Below are 15,874 nucleotides of genomic sequence, written 5' to 3' on the forward strand. Positions count from 1 at the left end.
ATCAGAGGTTGGAAAAAAAACCCACCACCTCAAACAGAATTCAAAACCCTCTTTTTTTTTTTTTTCTTTTTTTTTTCTTTTCTTCTTTTTATTCCTTTCCCCCCTCAGATTAAGGCTAGGTTTTGTTGGGACTGGTGCCATTATGTGTATTTGAGAAGTCACCCTTCAATGACATCTGTTTAGTCCAGCAGGAATGCTCGATTTTAGGCAGCCACGGACACCTGAGGCCTCAGAGTGATGCGATCACCTTTTGAGACTCATCTGAATAATCATGTCAGCTATTTCTCCCCAGTATATATTTTTATTAAAATTTGGAGAAGACATAGGTTTCACTTCGGCAGCTTCCAAAGGCGGCTGCATCCCTGCTCCACCGTGGGACTGTGCAGGCAGCAAGGGCCAGCGGTGAGTCCAGCTGTGGCTGCTCCAGCCCCACCGCATCGCTGGAGATATGCTCGGTGAGAGGCTTCAGAAAGTGTCCAGAGAAATGCCCATCTGTTACCATCAGCTCAGTCCATCCCATCTCCTAGTCTCTCCTTCAGAAACACTCCTCTTCTGCTAGTTGCCAGGGAGAAGCTTCTGGTTAAATAGGGCCATTTGACTTGTCATCCTCAATTCAGCCCCCGGTCCCAGCCCTCACACACAGTCCTGCAGGTGCCAGATCATTTCTCCAGGATTCAGCCCTGGTCTCATCACTTCAGGGCTTGACCACCGCAATGTTTTTCCCTGGCTTGCCAACATCCTATTTTTCTGCTACACCACCTGGAAGGCTGCTGCAAGCATTTTTGCCCCACTATCACATTAGCCCCATCAGCTCTTACAGGCAATTCCTCCACTGATCCTCTCCTCAGCCACACATCTGCTCCGTGCCCCCTGCTCAGCCCTGAGCCCCAGCTGCGGTGGGCAGCAGCCGCCTGGTCTTCCATACACGGGAAAAACGGGACAGAAGGGCTTTTATTTTTGTTAGGGTGGTGCTGAGAACTGGAAAAACAAAGCTGGCTGAACATTGTTTGGAGTCAAACTGATGCTGAAGGGAATTGCTCACCTCTGGAATAAGCAGAGTGACATCAAAGTAATTGTGCAGAAGAGTAATTCAGCTCTGGCTGGTTTTCATAAACAGGGATTTTAGGAGGATTTCACGTGCACAAGGCAGCACCAGCCCCGACCCAGGGGGTTGTCCAGCGTGGGCTCGTTCCCAGCTGGCCCAGGAGGAGCAGAGCCTCCTCGCCCGGCAGAAATCCCAGCCCCACTGAAGCCAGTTAAGCCTGCACCGATTTCATCAGGACCAGGGTTTTATGTCACCTGCTATGTCAATTTGAAAAACAGAAAGGACTCCACGCTGCTCTCCCACTCTCACTTTTTCCCTGCTTCAGTCAGACCTGCCTTGGTTGTTGTTAGCGCCCGGCTTTGGAAGGGAACGCAGAGGTGCACACACACCCTCTCTGCAGGCCACGGTGCGTTTTCCAGCCGAGCAGGTTATCCCCAGACATGGAGATCTAGGAAGCAAAACCCGATCCCAGCTGCCAGGACTCCGCGGCTACATCCCCTCCCACAGCAGCTGCGGGGGAGCAGGGTGGGACGGGGACACCGCAGCCCCTCCAGTGTGCCTAGAGCCCTCACAAGCCAACAGCCTGACCTTTAAAAAAACTGCTGTCCTTGTTAAAAAGCACCTTATAAAATGACATGGCTTCACCCTTCTAACATGAAGGGCCATGTGGGTGCTTTGGTGCTAATTCGGTGCTCTCAGAAATACCGGGTGACCACGGCTGACTCCCATCGCTTACATTGACTTCTTCTGTCCCGTCAGCCTGGGTAGCCAGCTCAGAGTAAAACCCTTTCCAGCTCTTCAGATGATTTTCACTATCACTCACTCAGGCTATTAAGATTCTCAACGCGTGTATCTGGTTTCCAATAGTACAAGCCGCTTCTTAAAGGTTATAGTTTGTTTTAAATAGCACAGCCATCTGTCCTCCGGTGGCTGATGGGAGCTGAAGAGATCGAAGCAGCCAAAACAGAATTTTTCAAAGTGTCAGTTTTTCATTACAAACACTTCAGTCTGAATCAGATCCATGCCCTAAAAATAAAAAAAAATTAAGTCTATTTTTCTGGTGTATTATACAAACACTGTGACTCTTGCTTTAAGTTTCATTGCATTGCTGGAATTTCATCAATGCAATATCTGGCCTGAACTTCACCAGCACCAAGCACTTTACAAACCACGGAATAATCCTCATTTGCGTACCTCTAGACTTTGAATTAAAAAAAAAAATACTCATTTATTACAGCTAGCCACAACACACAGAACCAATGCACAGCATCAGGAACATATGGATGTCGGGTATGCGGACCTGCGGTTTTTTATAGCCAGTTCCGAAAAGTCAGCTAAAGCTCTGAGGTCAGCTCTTCTATGAAGTTAAATCAATTTATTCACTTAATTCACAGGACTCACTTCCTTAACGTGACATTATTTTTGAGGAAAATGTGTTTAGAACACGTAGGCCAGCTACATGCAGGAGCTGTTACCAGCAGAATTGCTAATACCTTGCTGGAAAACTAAAAATCCATGAGAGGCAACCAGTACTTCCTTAGGCAAATGCTGCTCCGTGTCAGTAAGGCCAGCACGCCCTTGCTGGCATCATCTACTCCCCAGCAAAAATGCCAATGGACAGAGAACCAAGTGCAGCCTTGGAAAAGCCCACGTTATAATCTGTTTCCTCAGAGCATCCAAGGAGACGCAACAGACAATACGTATTAATCAGAACAACATACCAAAGTTTATTGATTACTTCAAACAAAAGTTTCTGTAATGAAAAAAGAGCAAGTTGCATTCATAAAAGGTAACATTCACATTCAATTTCCTTTATATAAAGCAACAGAAATGTATAAAATTGCATTTAAGTGAAAAAAATGTAAGGTTGCAGTCTTTTTTTTTTTTTTTTTTTTTTTTCAAGAAGCTGAAAATGTATCTTGTCATTGCCTGTATATAATTTACACTTTCTAAATACTATATGTTTTTTTAAAAAAATCCATAGCTGGGAAATTGGATAAATGGTGCAGTATTAGGTAAGTTTTTCAACTGTGTGTATACAAATTCAATTTTACGCTTTTATGCAATTCCAAGTCATTTGTAATATTCTCATAATGATTAGGATTAGTTTTTCAGAAGTAGCTATGACTACACCAAGTTCCTCTGTTACCACATACCAGTTTTAGAGGGAATCTTAATCACTTTTCTTATCTTTCAGTGTCACTAGCCAGTGATTAAACTTCAACAAGTTATTATGAAAAAAACCCAGCCTTTTTTCCTTCAAGTTTTTCCACCGAGAAGCCTGTACTGACCTTTTAGCTCACTAACGAGCACTGTAACAGTGCAGTGTAGACTACGGTACATGGACAACCCGAGCATCACTGTCGGATTACTGCCACTGCAGCAGCCTCTAGGCTTACACCTTACGGTTACTAACACCGCTTTTTCCTCCTTTTTCTTCCCTTTTCCATCCCCAAAAGGGATCTCCTGTTTCCTGTGATTTCACAAGTCATCCACAGCAACAGGAATTTCACTTCTGCCATTGCTGAACGATGAGGATCAGCACCACCGCTGCAGGTGCAGGGCAGCTTGCTGTCCTGGCATCCCCAGCACTACACCAGTGTACTAGCTGAAGAGCCAAGCCCCCAAAAAAAACCCCTGCACCTTCCCCAAAGAGCTCCTATTCAAGACATTTCACGTTAATTCCAACCCATCGGTCAGCACACATGCCTTGGGTTTGAACATATAGCTATTGCAATGGCTTGCTCCATCCTGAGACAGGACACTTGGAAACGGGAAGAGAAAGACTCCGGTTCTCAGAAGGCTCCACCTTAAAACAGGCTGCAGAAATCAGCCTGTTTAAGTGGCTTTATTCAGACAGTTCACACACACATGGCAAGCTTTGCCCTGTTCCCACTAACATCACCAGCAAAACCTCCAGCGGAATTTCACGGGAACAGACTTTGACCCCAGGGGTAGAGTACAACACAAAACAAACGGAGAAGCAAGGGTCAGGCTTGGACCATTCAGGCTTGGAATGGTTTTGAATCACAGGAATTAGGCATTTCAGCGCCCACATTTTAAAGGTTATGTAAACACAAGTCAGCAACTGTATATTTAAGGAGAAAGGTTAGATTTGGCATATAGAGTGTGTATCGTCGCTGTATTCATTGTATACTTCATCTGTAGGCACCACATCTTAGCAAGAAAAGTTGAGAACGGGACAAGGTCTGCAAGTTGAATTCTAGGTCCGTGAAATGAGCTAGGGAAAGGGGGGGGGGGGGGGGGGGAGGGGAATGAAAAAGCTTTGCCCATGGGACACATGCTGGAAGTGCAGCTCCTTACTTGCATGCAGCAAGGAGTTGAGCCGCAGTTGCTAACATGGTGCTGACAAACACCATTTGCGTTGAGGCCAGTGCAGCGTGTATAATACAGTGGTCCTGTCCATACGTCCGCTCCCATGCTGGGTGATCGAAGAGCAGCCACCGGCCATCGGGACTGTGCACACCCCTTTCCCGCTCGGCTAAGGCCCATTGCAAAGTCCTTACAATGCATGCCAGCATCTGCCTGCAGCTGATCCGCATCCTGCATCCACCAAAGACGGACCTCAGGGATGGCAGCCAGAGCGCAAGACTCAATTCTTCCAAAAATTAATAGTCCACGGTTCAGCAAAATTTGATGAAGGGAATGTTCCATCTAGTCCCGAATTGTTTCTTTGCACGTGAGTGACACAAAGCCTGAGTGAGCGGCAGCCAAACCCCAGCCGCAGCATGGAGCTTGTTACTTCTGAAATGAGACCCGAACGCTTCTCACAGCGGTTCCTCTTCACTGTCCTGCAGGGTGCCGGGGCCAGGGGATTCCAGCACAAGGGGGCACCTTCACACCAGCCGGAGGTGGCACACAGGGTGCTCCATCACTGCTTACGACTTCACGCAACAAAAAAGCTGCTTTTTCCACATATGAAGCATCAGAGAAAAAAAAAATATCAAAAGTCAGGCATCTCACCTCTGCTGTGCACAACCTAAAGAGAAAAGTTCCCACGACCATGGTACAGGTAGATTTCAAAAGAACATGCCAATTTAAAAACCAAATAAAGTGTAACGTGAAATCAGGTTCATGTTATTCCTTTTATTTTTAAACTGGCTTCTTTTTTTCTTAGTGCAAATAACTCAAGATGCAGTTTTATATGCCTGCAGGTTTACAGGCACAGGTCCCTGGGATCATCCAAGGACTGCACAGTCACTCAGGCCTTTAAAGTGTTGAAGCAACTGCACAGCGCAGTAACGTAAGCACAACCACAGGGAGCCTGGGCAAAGCGGCGGCAAGTCTGGCACAGCCCAGCTTTTGAGATTCCTTTCTTCCCCCCCGAAAGCTTTCTTCCATCACAAGCAGCCACAATACAAGGGAAAAAACGACCTTTTCTTCACCCTCCATCAGGAATAAACCATCAGCAAACTGGTGGCGGGAGGATGTTCAGGTGCTTCCCAGCACTGTGGGTCTCTGCACGGGCACCACCGCTGCAGACGGACCACAGACCGCTTCCAGCTGTACCCAGAGGAGGGACACGCAACCGAATGCTTCGTACTGTCAGCAAAGACTTCTCCCAAATTTTCAAGTATTTCTGCAGCGTGCACCTGGCGACCCATTGCTGGGAGGGGGCAGCCCCAGCACCAGGCAAGATGCTCGCAGGGCTGCATCCAGCTTCTGCGTCTTTTCGGGGAGCCGGAGGGGGCTGTTACTGGGTTTAAAGTCTGTGCTACTTCTTTGGTCAGGCACAGCAAGAGACTTCAGCAGCTCTCTGCTGCTCTTGGACAGATCTGCAGGGGGCAGAGGAAGCCCCCGCGTGAAACGGGGCTGGCATTGCTCTCCTGCACTTCAATTCATGCTGTCTGGGATGAACTCCTAAAGATGCTTTTGCAGCCTCCCATGACATCGAATTTGGCATTTTATTTTTTTTTCCTGGGGGGTGGGGAAGCCACAAGACCAAAGACAAACGGGCACCGTGGGTTTGGTGCCCTGGCTACTGCTTTATCAGCATGGCTGCTCACTGTACTTGGTAATACTAAAGAGAATGTTAGGTTAAACCCACAGTTTTTTTCCTAGAGCATCACAATATGCAGTGTTTCTATGGAGCACTTTAAAGTATCCTGAGAGGATATTTTTCTGACAAATTAGTAACAGCATCTTCAGTCTTCACATAACCATTCTCTATACGTTTGTATGAGACTAGCATAGGCAGATCAAAGGGGCCAGTCTGCAAAAATCAGAAGGAGAACACACATGTATTGCAATTATTACATTCCCAAATTCATAACCTTTTCCTGTGTTATTTTTAGAAAAAAATACTTAAAATTTTATAGGAGAAGAATCATCATTAGCCCATGATAAAAGTGCCAAACGTCATTCACAACCACGTAACAGCACGGTAAATCAATTTGCGCAATCTGCAAAATACTGCATGAAGTCTAAAAATAGCATCTGCCTGGCTGGCCCCATCATCTTCCATTCTGCCCCAGTCCAGCCACCTCCCGCACCAGTATATGGTAGCGGAGAGCACCACCTAACGTCTGTGGGGAACGAACGGCTGCTCAGGGTTTACACCAGATGCACTGGAGGTCTGGCAAGCCTGGCTGTTGGACCTGCCGCTTTCTTTACAGGCAGGTGTGGGTACAAAGGTAGGAGAGGTCTGCGGAAAATTTGCGGGTTTAAGTTTGCAGCGGACACCACACAGCTACGTGACATCTCACCAAAAAGCAAAACTGTGAATTCAGTTAGGCACTTTTACTTTTTTATTCTGCTATCGGCTTACTACGATGTTTAAAATCAAGTAAACTTGTACTAGGATGCTCTCTGTGTGCGTATATACATACAGACACTGAGACATACCTGCCGTACCATATGTTGACATACGTAAACAAGTACATGTGTTTAGTTTCAACCTATGCAGATGAATTAAACTGTACTTGTTTCTACCTGACAGAACTGCATGCACCCTAGAAAAAGGGATTTTGGTACAAATCAGATGCAATACTGGAATCATTTTAATAGCTGAAATTTGAATACTTTGCTGTAAATACATCAGCATTAGGTTTTACAACTGCTGTTAGCACGAGTCGCCGACTGCATTCTCGGATTACGATTTCTGTTAATATTAAAGTATCAGTTCTATTGAAAGATTTGTTTAAATACTGCAAAACATTTCTGTTTGAGAAGATCCATACACACACAGGATTCCGAGGAGGTTGGATAGCACAACATCCCCAAATTAAAATGCATCCCAAGCATTGCATCTCCATTCCACAAGGACAGGTGCCCCACACCGATAGTCAAGAGGATTACAAGAACCATAATTTAATTGATTTGAGGGGGGGTTACATTTGGTTAATTTTTAACACCATCCCAACTCTTTCGGACAGGGTACCTGTTACAACACATTAGACTCATCTGAGAACGTTCTTAAAAGAAGTGGTCTGACAGAAGGTCTGGCCGACAATGAATCAGGTGCCTTCCTGCTGCTCTGCAACAGCGAGGCAAAGAGACTTATAGCACACGCGACGTTCGCCCCTGCCTAACGGTTGAACAACATAAGACATACACACACCTTTTTACAGCTAAGTCATGTCATAAAAAGGATGGAGTAATACACGGTCCCTAAACACCACGGTGATTAATACTGGCTGGGTTTTGCAGTGCAGGAGGCACAGTAGGTATTCAGAAACTAGCCCTGCTTCCCGAAATGGTTAACTTCGGGCTTGGAGGTTTATGCTACAGGTGTTTCTGAGGGAGGAGGAAACCATCCTCGACTTCCCCGTAACTGGTGTTTTGTGGTGGAATCGCCATCCCTGGAGGTGCTTAATAAACGCACAGATGTGGGGCTTAGGGACATGGTTTAGTGGTGGGCTTGGCGGTGCTGGGGTAACGGTTGGACTCGATCTTAAAGGTCTTTGCCAACCTAAATAATTCTATGATTCCAATACTGGAAATCTGCAGTGAAACCAAGTGCTAGGGACACGTATTCCAGGCACTTTGCTGTGGGGTAGCCCCACCACCCCCACAGCCAGCAAGTCCCACACCATCCCTCACCATGGGGGTTGAGTGTAGTGGCTTATTCACTTGTACAAAGAACAACATAGCACTAACACGTGGGACGGACTGGGCAAGATGGGCACTTGGGGAGCTCCTTCTGGATCAAACAAGCCTGAGCTGTTTGACACGGCATCCAGAGGACAATCTGCATCGAGTCCGCCCTGTCCCACACTTCGGAGAAGCCTGTACCTAGCCCACTGACACACAAAGCTACAGCGAGGACAGCGTAACCAGCATCGGTCACACCCACCTCGCATGGGCATCCCCAGCACGACCAGCTCACCCACCTGAGGTGCATCTGGAGACCAAAGGGGAAGAGGCAGGCGAAATACTTAAGCAAAAGACTTAAATAAAAGCAAAAGCTGGGGGGCAAGCAAGGTTTTGCTGGGTGAGCAATTCTAAACTTGGGGTTTCAGGCATTAGAAGGAAGAAAAAAGCAGTAGAGCAAGCAACACATAGTGACTCAGAAAGGGAATCACCTTATTCACTCCAAGAAAAGCTGTGATTGCTGGAAGTTTGAGAAAGCATGAAGATAGTGGATGTTCCTGAGGAAGGAAGGCGCTTCGTTACCTAGTTCACAACAGCACAAAAGACAGAAAATTGCAGTACAAGAAAGAGAAAGGCAGAAACCAAGGAAAACACAAATGCGCCTTGCAGTAAAAAAAATTAAAAAATAAAAAAATGCATTTCCACACAGAAAATTTAATCAAGACTGAGCAGAGGCAATGCGAAGTGTTATATAGAGAATTCGGGGTGAAACCTGGTCCCATTGAGGTCAAGGGCAAACACCCACTGACCTGGCCTCAGTCCATCCTCCCCTTCCAGATGGGAGCCTCAGCTGCCAAGCCGGGGGTTCAGGCGCCTACATACCATCCCTAACCTTGTTTTTCATTTCATGCTCCCCTTGGGAAACTGATGATTGGGGGTTATTTTTCCAATATTAAGGTCAGAGTTCTCAAAAAAGGTCTTGATTTGAAATCATCTACCTGGTCTCAGATGCCTTTGCAAATTAGGTGACTGACTTTGGTGTCTGACTGCCGACGCAGACATCCAGACCTCTTACTCAAAATGTACATTTAAATATGGCTCAGCCTGTATTTAGTTTGGTATGCACATACAAAGCGCCTTTTCTAGTTGACACTTACTTTGCTTTGCTAAATGATTTCACAAGAGCCTTTTTTTAATGCACATAAAGTGCTCTTGGAAGAAGGTATTGCACGGGGGAATGGATCTTCTGGCCAACAGCTGAAGGCAAGAATGGGTCATCTCTCAGGTGAGCTGAGCTGGAGCTCAGAAACCCCCACGGCACCATCCTCAAGCTGTCCTACGCCCACAGCTCAGAGTGGCTTGCTCCCAGCCTATTCAACAGGGGCATCAAGCTAGAAACTACGAAATCATATTTAACTGGAAGAAATTACGTGGAGCTTCAAAGAATTCAACTATACTTCTTTTACCATCTCTATTGTTTTCAACTTTAACGGTTTGGTGGGATTTTTTTGTCTTGCAGATACATGTTTTACTTCACTGATACTGGGGTCAAGCTTGTACGTCAAATGTTATGGGAGAGGAAAATTTCTACTACTTCATTGAAGATATATATTTTTTTTAAGTAAGACAATCACCAATTTTAAATAAGAACCAAAGACAACAAGTTTTCCCAGACAAGGGGAGGGCACTGAAACCTCGCAGGATAGAAGAGCTTCGAGGAGAGAAGCTCGTTTTGAACCTCAGCATTTGGGATGTCATCCCGTGGTTTGCTGGGACATGGCCGGACCGGCTGGGCATTGCCGGTACACGGTGCTGGCCCGGGGCACAGCTGGCAGGGCAGAAGCCACCTCTGTGTCGGCCAAACCCTGCAGCCGTGCTGCCGGGCAGAGTGATGGATAGCTCGGGCCACCTGCTGGGGAGCCACCCTGGCCAAAGGCGCGGCACCAGCACCTGCTGGGTGCTGGCAGTGCTGCCCCGTGTCCCTAGGGCTGTGCCTGACCGCTGCCTAAGGACACGTAAACCTGACGGCAAGAGGGCAGGGCTGGCTGGCAACACGAGGCAGGGCTCACCGACATCGCGGGGGCAGAGAGGGGCTGCGGGGGGCGGCACGGCTGGGGTGAGCAGGGGCTGCCCGGGGGGACAGTGCTGCGGGGATGCTGGGTGCCTCTGGGCGAGCAGAGAGCAAGGGGCAGGGGTCTCAGCACAGCGTGCGTCGTGACCTGGCAGTGCTGGCGTTCACCACTCGCAGGAGTGACAAAAACTTGTAGGAGACTGTTTGCACTTCTAAAACGAGCCCTCCTCCTCAGCCGTGGAGGAAAGCTGCTAAGGAACCCAACTGCTCTCCAGGAGAGCTGGACACCGAGGCAAACACCACAGCGTGAGACCCAGGTACTATGGGGGGGGTGGGAAAACGTGACAAGACCTGACCCTGTTGCCTGTGCACCTGAGGACATGCCTAAGGGGAACATCATGGGTGCGTTGTTTGATGTAAAAACATTTTTTCAGGACACAGTATGGTGGGTTTGACGATCAGTGCAGGTTGGAAAAGGGATAAGGTGCTTTTATAAGAGATGGCAGGTTTCCATCCACTGAAGGCAACTAAGGAAAGGCACGGGCTGAGTCTCTCCTGGCTACAGATCTAGGCGGTATTTTTAGAGGAGCTGCTTGGTATTTCTGGCATGTGAAAGAGCACGACAAGACTCTAGAAAGCCTTCCTTGGAGATGCAAGTGGTATATGGTACTCTTACATGTTCAGCTGGTGCTTAAGAATAAGAGAGGTCTTCCTAAAAATACCGTGCGATACATCATCTTGTTCCTTACCTGATGATTTTTCTCTTTTATATTTTTTAAAACTATCAGAAGAATTTCTGGGAAAAGGCTGATAAAGATCAGGAGAATTATTGCCAGCCACGTGGAAACTGAAGTCAGCATATGGGCAAATACAAAATACATTCTTTGCTGCTTCAAGAAAGGCCTGAAAAAGAAAGGATACAAAGAAATTCTTGTTAACGCAAATTTCGAGATGGTCAGAATCACAGGTAGATTCAGATCAAACTATTAGCAGTAACGCCTCCTTTTCAGAAGGAGATGGATACAGTCTGCACAGAAACACATCTATTCTTTCAACTGCCCATCCTTCTCCCAACGCATCTGTTGCCTCCAGCTGTGCTTGCTCTGGAGGACTGTACTTTCACTGTACACAATGTATTTTGCACCTTCAGCACCCCTTTCATTTCGGGTTGGGAAGGGGGGGTTTGAATTTTGCTGCTATGACTGAAAGATGAACTATTCACCTTATCAAAAATCAAATCATTTTATTTCAACGCTGGACTTTGCTCCAGCTTCCGATTTGCTTTTGATGGTGGAGATCTCGGTCCCAGCGGATTATTTGCCTCTTCCTCCCTCAATGATGGAGGGGAACAGACAGATGCAGCTGAAAAATGACTCATAAATAACTGATGACAAGGATCCCAAGGCAGTTGTTGCTTAGCATTAGCTCAAAAATATTGGGCAAGTTAAACACACCAGCAGAAAACTCACACATTTCAACACAGAGACCTGGCTAGATCACAGATCTAAATCTGCTGGTCGGGAACAATGAAGAGTTAAAGCCCACGACCACCAATTAAAATATTTAAATCAGGTCCGCATCTTTATTAGCAGGCTGCTGGGTCAAGGATCAAGCCAATACCCCTCGGCACTAGCCCATGGGAAAGCAAAGGTGCAAAACGGGAGATGCTGCCTGCCGTAAATGTCGACATGAATGTCTACTCCAGCATGGGAAAAACTAGTATTTGTGATGTACTATCACTTGCCTGCTCTTGCAAGACATCAAGCCTAAAATCCTGGTCATGTTCAAATCAATGAGAATTTCTTCTCCTCAGATCCAGGATTTCAGCAGCAGGATCTGCACTTTCTCCTGCTTATTTCTCCCTCTTAAGCTGCCCCAGAGTGCTGGTCCCCTTGCTCTGAACCTGCTTCATCTGTTCCTTCCTTCTGTATCACCGAGATTCTTTCCACCATCAATTTTTCCGTTCTTTCCCATCCACATGCACAAAGAGATCCTGAGATATTTGCCCCAGCAGCTCCCAGTGAATACGAGGGCCTCAGCACCAGAAACGACCCCACGGGCAGAAAAGCAAACCACCTCTTGCCAAAGCCGAGCACCTGGATGGCGACCAGGGCACGATCTGCTTTCAGGCTACGCCTTCGGCAGGCTGACAGACTTCCTCGAACACATCTCATCATGCAACAGCCCTCTTCCAGCACCAGCTTTTATGGGCATTGGATGGAAATACCATGCCTTCCCTCCCTGGCAGAGAAAGGAGCATGGCTGCACACACCCGTAAATCTTTGGGTAGCCCAAACAAGGGGATGCTGCGGCCACAACCCCAGCAAAGCCAGTGCTGGGCATTCCCCTAAGGAAGCACCATGGAAAGAAGAAAAAGACACTTACCAAATGACTCCTCCCCAAAAGAATGAGAAAAACACATAGAAGGCAAGGGAGCCCCAAATCACAAAGTGGTTCATCCACGTCCAGAATCGGGTATCTAATGCCAGCTGCGTGAACAAAAAAGAAATTATAAAAAAAATAAAGGCAGAACATACATTAGATGCAGGGTATATTTGATTGTATTTATACAAAATTTCAGACTGGTTTCACATTAAGGTTGAAGGTTCTCCAAACAGCTACCTCTCTGTGTATGTGTACCAGATTCAATAGCTACAGATTGACACAATATCAACAGGGAAACAGCAAGTTCCTAATTGTAACTGACACTTTTTAATAGATTGAATTTGATGCAACCTCTGATGCTACAGGAAGAAAATGTCTAAGGGTTACAGGGACTGTAATTGCCTCCTGCCACCACCTGCTGTCCCGAACCAAACACAAAAGGCCTTTTGTAAGGTCCTACACAAACCGTTTGTTCTAGAAAGCTCTGCGAAACAAAGCAGATGTGCTATTATTATTTGACAGATGTGCGTTTGGGGTCCCTCCAGTGCTTAACCATGCCTAAAACAAGGTGGACAAACCCAGGTTCTCCATTGCTCCTCTCCTCTTGCTGCAGCTGAATGCCAAGGAGTGAAAGTGTGGGGAAAAAACAACCATAACCAACTAGAGTTCTCAAAAGAGCGCAAAAAATAGGAATTTAACCAAACCATAAATACTTCTAGACCAGCACAGCCCAAGAATACAGACCACAGGCTACAAGAACGACAGTGGTCGACAAGCAAATTTTGCCTCTGTGGAAGAACAGAAGATTTAAGTGTGCTGGGAAACAGAGTCATAGAAACTTCATCTTCCAACACATTTACTGCATGATTTTACAGCACATATCGCAGTCATTTTCCAATGCATGTGTAAGTGACTGAAAAAAGGAAGGAAGATCCTAACCTTCAGAGTGACGGTGAACACCAGCACGGTGAAAACAATCGTCCCAAAGGTCCAATTCCCAAAAACCTGAAAAATAGGTTACATTGCCACAAGTGCCTCAGTCCATCTCCTTGGAGAGGCACAGAAACAACAATGAGGACAGGGGTGCAAGCAGGGCGCGGAAGGGAAGGACGGGATGGAGCGACTGCTACAGGGGATTGATGCTCAGAGAGGCGCCAGGCACCCCGCAAGACTCGCCTCCCGCTACACTACCCTGTGCCATGCAGTGCCACACAGACGGGTGACCCAGAGTTGGGACGGTGACAGGTACAACCTCCTACTAACAGCAATGTCGATCGAGGATACAAGTCATTGGACCACCTGTATTTCATGATTTCTTGGTAATTTACTCAGTTTCTGCTTTCTTGCAACACCTCTGCTCATCATCTTGTTTTAGTCCCATTTGCAGAATGCACCAATGGGTATTTTTCCATCGGGTTTGGTTTGCAGATACTAGTGACTATGCACAACAAAGAAAAGCAGATACTGTATATAAGTCCAAATGATGGCAATGAATGGGAGGGATGCTTACCAAAGGCTGTCAAGATCTGAATGCATACATTAAAACAGAAAGTGAAATGTAAAAGTTTTCAAAAAATGCAAAAAAATTAAAGTCAATAAGAGCGAAAAAGGAGTCAATCAAACACACATGGATATTATGAACAATTGCTGGTAGCAGTTCTTACAGGCATAAGTGTTTACAAAACAGGACATAACCACAGATCTTATTTTAGTGCCACATAGACTTGACCTCCGAAGGCATTTGCAGAATGTATCAGTGCTTCATGTTTTATTCAAATACATCCAGAATGGCTATAAATACAAAAAAGCACTGAATCTACAATACACGGGCTTGACTGCATCTATCTGGGGCCATAAATGTTGGCATTGATGCAACGTTTGCATACACATACATTAAGTTTCATCAGCTTTTTTCCAAGTGTTAGCCACTAAAAAAAGCTAAGGTATTTTCAAGGTTCACAAGTGATGGTGTAATGAAGTTTTCCACCAGCTGAGATCTGATAACACACTGCACACGCCCGTGCAGAAGGGGTACTGAGACAGCCCAGTCCACCACGCACTGCACTAATGCTTTGCTCTGTACTCAAGTTAACCAGCAAAATGAAAAAAGGAAAAGTAAAAAAAACGGGGAAAAAAATTAATCTTGCCCCCCCCGCCCCCTTTCTATGTAAGATCACCCGGAGTAGCACCCACACCTTGCCCACGTGGCGATGCAAGCACTTGTCCCAACACAAGGCACGAGAGAGCGGGCAGCAGGGGAAGATCAGCCTGCTCGTTCCGACAGCGGTGCGAACTTACGCCGGCCAAGAAAGAGCAGCAAAACCCCAGCACCAGCGTCCCCCCCTTGCAAAGGGAGGCAGAAATCACACCCTGGAGCAGGCACAGCACACAAGCAGCCCTGCATCTGTCTGTGCTAAGCAGCAGCATCTTATAAAGGTGGGCTATTTCAGTTGCTTGTAACCAGCCAAACGTGTGCTGAATTTCACGTGGCACACTGGAGGGAAGGATGGACACCGCTCCCACCCTGGGCCAATGCCTGAGACCATGCAGAGGAGTGGAAGAGCACTGTGCAAAGCTCATTGGGTTGTAATAAAGCTGTGTGTAAGACTAGTTATTTTACCTAGTGAGTATAACCAGCCCTGCCCTGTCTCCATGGCGATTTTGAAAAATGTTTTATTTCAAGCGTTTGCTGCAGAATCACACCATAAGCAAGGCTACACCATCGGACAAGACTTGAGACACATTGCACAGATTAAGCGTGCAGATATTTCCTGCAGGCATATAAAAGAGGCAATGCACAGAAGAAACACTCATTAATATTTTTTTTGGTGGTGTTACCTTTCCATTATCTTCCAACGATGAATTTTGAAAAAGAAAATAAACCCCGAAGAAAAACACAAGTCCTTCAAAGGCGCCCAGAAAGGTCCAGTACAGGAATGGCCTCCACTGCAGCATTGCATTATCTGAAACCTTCCTGCCAAGAGACAGAGTAACAAGAACATCACTGTCATGATTAGGACGTGCTACAAAGCCCCCTGCACCAGGTGATCAGTGGGCTCTGGAGCAAGCCCTCGCTGTAGGAGACAAGGAGGTGAAAGACAAATATCTGGCAGCGTACAGGACACACACAACATATGCCGTATGCAGCTGCCAGTCACGAGAAATTGTAAGAGGTTCAGCACATTCATGTCTTTTGTCCTTCTCCTCTAGGTAACTTGGATTAGAATCCAAGGCAGCCCAAGGCGAAGAGCTGTAACGCTGTCCTGAGCCTCTCCCGCAGCCCCTGCACCGCCCACGGTATCTGACATCGCCCGCTGAAT

General features: G+C 46.7%; 1 protein-coding gene across 12 annotated transcripts in view; it reads right to left on the reverse strand.

Annotated features, from left to right (window-relative positions):
• Positions 1-1,594: 1,594 nt before the first annotated feature.
• The window catches only part of ATP11C (ATPase phospholipid transporting 11C), a 60,469-nt gene continuing 46,189 nt past the window's right edge, over positions 1,595-15,874 (reverse strand). For 7 of the 12 annotated variants that reach the window (XM_055727146.1, XM_055727147.1, XM_055727140.1 and 4 more), the window contains 5 exons: positions 15,393-15,528; positions 13,494-13,559; positions 12,555-12,658; positions 10,919-11,072; positions 2,747-6,278 (listed from right to left, as the gene is read on the reverse strand). In XM_055727146.1, the coding sequence (XP_055583121.1) occupies positions 6,162-6,278; positions 10,919-11,072; positions 12,555-12,658; positions 13,494-13,559; positions 15,393-15,528 (577 nt within the window). In that variant the 3' untranslated portion in view covers positions 2,747-6,161. Of the gene's footprint in view, positions 2,072-2,746; positions 6,279-7,445; positions 7,542-8,327; positions 8,681-10,918; positions 11,073-12,554; positions 12,659-13,493; positions 13,560-15,392; positions 15,529-15,874 lie in introns of those variants that run through there. The other 5 variants (XM_055727141.1, XM_027800899.2, XM_055727143.1 and 2 more) reach the window with 4 other exon arrangements.

This window comes from Falco cherrug, chromosome 15 (assembly GCF_023634085.1).
Source record: "Falco cherrug isolate bFalChe1 chromosome 15, bFalChe1.pri, whole genome shotgun sequence".
NCBI classification, from domain to species: domain Eukaryota; kingdom Metazoa; phylum Chordata; class Aves; order Falconiformes; family Falconidae; genus Falco; species Falco cherrug.